Raw genomic sequence first — 7,363 nt, forward strand, 5'->3', positions numbered from 1 at the left:
GGCAAATAAATGTGAGGCTGGTCACTAAGGAAGGAAAAAAGGCCTTATATCGGTTGGCTAGACAAAGAGCTGGAAAGGATGTGCAGCAGGTTAAGTGATTGAAGATAGAGATGGACATGTGCTAACCAGTGAAGAGAGCGTGCTGAGAAGATGGAAGGTGTACTTTGAAGAGATGATAAGAGAAAGAAAAAGAAAAGGGAGGATAGGTCAAGGACAGCTAATGAATTATGAAGCGAAGAGTATTAGTAAGTAGAAGTAAGGGCGGCATGATGAGTAGAAAGGCATTTGTCCTGATGGCATAGCTGTAGAAGTATGGAGCTATCTAAGAGAATGGGAAGTGTCTGGAGTTACGTACTAATCCCAATTTTCAAGAACAAGAATGGTGTGCAGAGTTGTAGCTGATGATCCATACACTGAAGCTCTGGGAAAGAATTGTTGAAGCTAGGTTAAGAGGACAGCTGACGATCAGTGAGCAGCGGTATGGCTTCATGCTGAGAAAGAGCACTACAGATGCAATGTTTATTTTGAGAGTACTGATGGACAAGTACCTAAAGGTCAGAAGGAGCTGCACTGAGGATTTGTGTACCTAAAGAAGGCATATGATAGTTTGCCAAGTAAAAAACTGATACTGCACGAGGAAGCCGGGAGTAGCTGAGAAGTATGTGTGTGTGATGCAGGACGTGTGTGAGGACAGCGAGACAGTGATGAAGAGTGACAGATGGATTAAAGATGGGGGATCACTTTACATTGTGATCTGTATTGAGAGCAGGGAGCAGGTGGAAGAGAGTCTAGAGAGGAGAAGGTACGCTCTGGACAGATGTTGGATGAAAATTAGAGAATGCTAGGGACAGGATGAGGAATCAGGAGTCAGGTTATCTATTGTGGCCAAAAGAAGTTTCCATTGAAAAACAAAGTGTTTGTAACTTGCATGCTTTGGCTTTGAAAAACAGTCTCTTAAATGCTATATAATATATTGTTGTGTAAAAGAGGGGTAGATGACAATCAGTTAAATTACCTGAGCAGAATTGTTTCTCAGCAGGTGGCTAAAAGCAGCAGCTTTTTATCCCTCATTCATGTATTTTCACTGGGTGATATAATTTGATTTGCTTTTTTTAAATTTACCAGTATTGACATGTAAATTTTTTAGTAATGCTAAAAGCACACGTTATGTTAAATAACAATTGATAGTGTTAATGAAATTACCATGCACACGCAATGTTAATAAAGTAGATTTGCTTTGGTGTATCTATACAACCTTGATGAAAATTGGTTACAGCGGGGGTCTGCCTCCTTTTATCTGCATATATAGGATCCCATTTTTTTGGCAGAAGGCAGCAATCAAATCAAACATTTGCAGTGGCAATGAAATGTCTTAATCAGATATTAGTTTGTGACCACAAAGCATCAGATCAGAGATGTAATAAAACTGCAATATAAGAATGATATATTATATCAAGAATTACAGAATTATGTATTAATTATGAACTATCTTTGGAGTAAACCAGTGACAGGCTCCTGCATCCACAGTGTGTAAAGATCTTTCCTCCCAGCCACCGTTAGACCACATGTATACTTGCATATGTTAATACACACATACACACATTGGGGACTGATAAATAAATGTGCAATGGTATTCAATCAGTAATATTCAACTCCCCCCCCCTCTCTCTATGTGTATGTGTTTGTGGTTAAAATTGTACTTCTGTTTTGTATAGTGTACATTTTTCTGTTGTTGTATAGTATTCTTGGGATTGCTCAAGCTGCATCTATCTATTATCATTTTTTATCTATCTATATCTATTTATTCTACTCTGTCCAGCAATAAATGCGAAATAATAAACAATAAAACATTACAGCTGTAATAATGTGAATATAGCAACGACGGGACTTATACAGTATATCTTATCTTAGTATTAATACGTTTACTAATAATAAATCACAGTAACACAAGGGCTCTTGCTTTCTCACGTGACTAACTTTTAACATGACGTCAAAAACCGCCGTAAACAACAATAAGGAAGTGGAGGCGGGATGGAGTCCCTTTAGGACGCAGCATTGGGATTATAATGCTGTAGCGTTTAATTATCACACACGACAGTGAGTCTCTTTTGTGCTTATACACCCTGGTTGTATGCTACACAAAAGCTACCTGCCAAGCTTACGGTTTGGCTGTACCCAACCTGCTGTTAGCAAGAGTTTAGCCAAACAGCTAACTAGCTAGCAAGTAAACGGTGACTAGACAAGTGTTTATGCGCTGCTATTAACCTTCGTCACTAGTCGAAGTGTTCCTACATGAGTAGATAGTCGTTCATTTAAAATAAAACGTTGTGTTACTTATTAACGTGTTTTTTGTTTTGTTTTTTAGCCAGCGATGGAGGGCTCCAAAACGTCGAGCACGACCATGCAGGTGAGCTTTGTGTGTCAGCGCTGCTCCCAGCCGCTGAAACTGGACACATCCTTCAATGTTCTCGATCGGGTCACCATCCAGGAGCTCATTGGTATGTTTAACCGCCGGATTTGATGTTGAACCTGCTCCATTTGTTGCCCTATGTATGACCTCTTTCCTCCTCTTCCTCGTCAGCTCCAATAGTCTCAGTGACCCCCAGCAAACAGTCTGACAACAGCGGAGGGGAGACGGCGCCAGAGGTAGGTTAATGCCGAGCTGGAAACTGCTCTTTGTAATACATTATCAAAAAGAAAAAGTAAATGATTTTTAATCAAAGTATAGCATCAAGCCAATGAATCTTCAGACTTTCTGATCTATTTGTGGGAGGAGCACGGTCCAACTTCGTCAGGCATACATAAGAGCAGATGGGGACTATATAAACTGAGTACCATTAAGAGTTGCTGCAAATAAATTTAAGCAAAATGGACTAGCTCATGCTACTTTTTTTCAGTTTGATGTTCATGTGTCTTTGAAATCAGGCCTCTGAAGGATACCACATAATTTTCATTTCCATAAAAAGATGTGGCATGATTATATCCAGTTATTTTCCTCCATTGAAATCTGATGTGTTTTCAAAGTTTTCCTTTAATTTTTTTTTTGCGCAGTGTATAAAGGCTGTATTAGCTCTCTGTCTCTCCTGGAATAACTTATAAATGCACTTGAGAGTCTCATAGCTGTTTACTGTGTGTAGAGGATATACTATTGAATAGTGTGATTGCTTTTAGTATTGTGTTCCCTCATCTGTATTCCCTCAGTTACAGATACAGATGTATCTGGTGGTGCTGTTTGTTATAACAGTATTAAGTGCTATTCTGGCCCTGTCACTCTTGGTTTTCAAAGACGAAAAACAAATAATTATTTCAGTTTTATGTGAAAATATGCTGTTGGAAAATGCGTTTGACTCTTAGACTTGGAATCTCTTCACAGGAAACGTTTGTTGAAAACAAGCAGGATGGAGTTTCGAGAAAATACATCCCTCCTGCACGGTGAGCACCCAACTCTTTTTTTTTTTAACTTGCATGTCCAACAAAGCTGACAGAATTGCTTAACCTTGAATGGCGTGCTTTTCCTCAGAATGATGTCAACAGAGAGCGCCAACAGCTTCACACTCATTGGAGACGCATCTGATGGCGGCACCATGGAAAACCTTAGTCGTAGACTGAAGGTGATACTTTTACTGTCAGAGAGTAAAGAAATTTAAGTTCAGTTATGTCAGGCTACTTGGAGACATCCCCACAGCGTGTGGGTGCCGTGATTTATGTTCATGCATTGATTTCACGGTGTGTTATCTGTGTGACAAAACCAAATAAGCTTTGCCTCTGAATATATCCCACCAAGGTAACTAGTGACCTGTTTGACATCATGTCGGGCCAGACAGATGTGGACCATCCACTGTGCGAGGAATGTACCGACACTCTGCTGGACCAGCTAGACACGCAGCTCAACATCACAGAGAACGAATGCCAGAATTACAAGTGAGCTGGTGCACAAGAATGAGGATCCAGTCTAAGCAGCTGCCCAGTTCTGAGAACCACTTAAAGTGCTGATTCCAAATGTTTGTGAATGTATTTCTAGGCAGTGTCTGGAGCTGCTATCGCACCTGCAGGTGGAGGATGAGGAGACCCTGTTGGCAGAGCTACAGCAGCTCAAAGAGGAGGAGGAAAAACTGGTTCAGGAGCTGGAGGCTGTGGAGGAGCAGAGGGCTACTGTGGCCCAGGACATGGCCCAGAGCAGGATCCAAGCTCAGCAGCTCGACACAGAGGAGCTACAGTGAGTGAGCTAGCAGTGGTGTAGACAGGTGATGGGTGTATTTTAAATGATACAGTACCTAACGCCTCTGTCTTCCTGTTTCTAAAGATACCAGAAGGAGTACAGCGAGTTTAAACGGCAGCAGCTAGAGCTGGATGATGAGCTCAAGAGTGTTGATAACCAGATGCGCTACTGCCAGATTCAGCTAGACCGCCTGAAAAAGACCAACGTTTTCAATGCTACATTTCACATTTGGTACACAAACACACGGTGGCAAACACATTGTTGTGTATGCTAAGAAATAATTTAGGTCCCTAAATCATTGTTGACTTTCAAATCTTTAACACAGACTATGAGATGAGCGTGTTGGCTGAGAATCCGACTCGTTTCTCCTCTTTTTCCAGGCACAGCGGCCAGTTTGGTACCATCAACAACTTCCGCCTGGGCCGACTCCCCAGTGTCCCGGTGGAGTGGAACGAGATCAATGCAGCCTGGGGACAGACGGTGCTTCTGCTGCACGCTCTCGCCAACAAAATGGGGCTGCGCTTTCAGAGGTACACGCTTAATTTAACTTGCTTTCTTCACCATTTGCTGTTGAGCCAGCCCCTTTATTAGGTACACATTGTCAGTATAATGTTGGAGCCTCCTTTGCCTTCAGAATTTTTGTGGCATAGATTCAACAAGGTACCGGTAACATTCATTGGATATTTTGCTCCATATTGACATGACAGCGTCACACGGTTGCTGTTGCTTGTAGGCTACATGATGGAAGTCTTCTTAGATGATCTTGGATTACGATCTGGTGACTGTGGAGGTCATTTGTGTACAGTGAACTCATTGTTATGTTTAAGATGATTTGAGGTTTTGACGTGGAGCTTTATGCTGATGGAAGCAGCTGTCAGTAACTGGGTAGACTGTGGACATAGTCAGCAACAGTGGACTGTTGAAAAGGATATACCAAACACCTCAAGGACAGTGCAGCAGCAGCTTCAGAGAGAGAGGGAGACGGAGGGATGGGATGAATTTTTAATTTTGTCTTTTTAAAACCAACCATAGACATGGTTGTCTGGGAAAAATCTCAGTAGATCAGCAGTTTCTGAAATAGTCAGACTAGGCTGTCTGACACCAAGAAGCACATCATGTTTAAAGTCTCTTAAATCACTTTTCTTTCTAATTCTGATGCTCAGCTTGAACTTCACCAGGTTTTCTTTACCATATCTACATGCCTACATAGCTTTATTACATCATTTACTTGATTTCTTACAGATTAACATTATCTCAATAATGTTTGCAAATCATGTTTTAGTTGACAAGATTAAATTATTCGCTATTATTTTGTCCTGGAATGATACTGATTTTCCTGTAATTTGCTGTTCTCATTGTCTGTTTAAATGTCTTAGTTCTGTAACCTTAATGAATCCTAGCCTCGAATCACTAAAATTTAGTGCTGTTTCCAGTTAATCTTCTGTTAGTCTGAAGTGCAATAAACTAGCTCAAACTCTTCTTTGTCCCCTCAGATATCGTCTTGTCCCATATGGAAACCACTCATACTTGGAGTCACTGACGGATAAGTCAAAGGTAGTGCATTCTCACACCCAGCTCTCCTGTGCTTATTTAAACAGTTGTCCAGGTTCTTATTCTGCCCTTTCTTTGTCTACCATTGTGTTTTCAGGAGCTCCCACTGTACTGCTCAGGTGGACTGAGGTTCTTCTGGGACAATAAGTTCGATCATGCCATGGTGGCCTTCCTGGACTGTGTCCAACAGTTCAAAGAGGAGGTGGAAAAAGGAGACACTGGCTTCTGCCTCCCCTACAGGTCAGATATCAGCATTATGCGTGTATTGTTACAGTTTGAATGTAAATTCTGGTCCAATGTCAGCCCTATTCTACGCAAGTGAACCTTTATTATTAGCATCTGAGTCAAGTAAGCAAGTTTAGGTAAGCCTCGACCCCACAGTCAGAACCAACGTGAAAATCTACACTTTAGTTGTTCCCTGCGAGCACATCAAGGTTGGAATATCCCAAATCATATTCATTCTTTAACAGACTGATCCTTCATAAATTTAAACTCTGTACTGTGAATACAGACATGTGGCCTTTGGTTCAATGTAAGCAAATCAGGAAAACTTTGGATGCTCCGGTGCAATAAGCATTTTAGCCTCTGTGAACATATTAAATTTGTGGATCAGGAATGTTACACTTTTCAGGTTTTTGATTTAATTTCAGATTCAGTGTTATATTTATAAACTTAGAAACTAGTCTGACTTTAACTTTTTTTTCTCCCTCATACCTCAGAATGGATGTGGAGAAGGGCAAGATCGAAGACACGGGTGGCAGCGGAGGCTCCTACTCCATCAAAACTCAGTTTAACTCTGAGGAGCAGTGGACGAAAGCGCTCAAGTTTATGTTAACCAATCTGAAGTGGGGACTGGCTTGGGTTACCTCACAGTTCTACAACAGATAAAACAGCTAGACAGTGTCAATATTTGATTAGTCACATTTACATCTGTTGAAGGAATATCATGCGATATATATTTGGATACTTTAGCCAAAGGAAAAGAATGGTTAAGTCTGCACTATACAGCAAAAAGCTTTGAGTGATATCGAACCCTTTTTTTACAAGTTACAGAGAATCCATTAAAGTCTATTTTGCTGCAACAGGGAGATTTAAAATTGTTGGTTCACTTAAAAAAAAAAAAAAAAAAAAAAAAATTAATACAGTTGTAGATATCCCCCTCAAATAAAGCAGGACGATGTTTCATTTAGTTCTTGCCTGCTTTATTAATACTAGGATATGCTTTCAATATTTCCAAGTTTGATGTATTGTCCACTTCCTGTTGCCCCTCACCTTTTAAAATTTAAAGGCTATGTGTAATAGTTGGAGTAGATTTTAGTATTTGATTATTCAACAAGTCAGTATTTCATTAACATTGAATGCAATTACCAGATTTATCATACACATAACTGCTGGAGGTGCACTGATGCTTCAGCCTTGTGTTCATACTCTGTACCAAATGTTTAATAATGGAATTGACTTAATAAAACTCGGTTTGGAAGAAAATATCTGGAGCTTTTTTTAGATTGCATATATTAAATCGCATTCATGTTTGAACTTAATCTAAAAAAAGGTTACACACAATTTCCCAAAATGAAGCGAGACACCACACAG

The 7,363-nt window shown here is 40.3% G+C and overlaps 1 protein-coding gene across 1 annotated transcript; it reads left to right on the forward strand.

The window, feature by feature from the left end:
• Positions 1 to 1,991: 1,991 nt before the first annotated feature.
• becn1 (beclin 1, autophagy related) lies at positions 1,992 to 7,255 on the forward strand. The gene is made up of 12 exons (XM_031751930.2): positions 1,992 to 2,097; positions 2,366 to 2,498; positions 2,582 to 2,646; positions 3,374 to 3,432; positions 3,521 to 3,611; positions 3,785 to 3,921; positions 4,022 to 4,216; positions 4,304 to 4,450; positions 4,600 to 4,749; positions 5,713 to 5,773; positions 5,868 to 6,010; positions 6,490 to 7,255. The coding sequence occupies exons 2-12, from the start codon at positions 2,372 to 2,374 to the stop codon at positions 6,656 to 6,658; spliced, it is 1,344 nt and encodes a 447-aa protein (XP_031607790.1). The 5' UTR covers positions 1,992 to 2,097; positions 2,366 to 2,371; the 3' UTR covers positions 6,659 to 7,255.
• The last annotated feature ends 108 nt before the right edge of the window (positions 7,256 to 7,363 follow it).

The sequence above is a fragment of the Oreochromis aureus genome, linkage group 8 (genome assembly GCF_013358895.1).
Source record: "Oreochromis aureus strain Israel breed Guangdong linkage group 8, ZZ_aureus, whole genome shotgun sequence".
Taxonomy (NCBI): domain Eukaryota; kingdom Metazoa; phylum Chordata; class Actinopteri; order Cichliformes; family Cichlidae; genus Oreochromis; species Oreochromis aureus.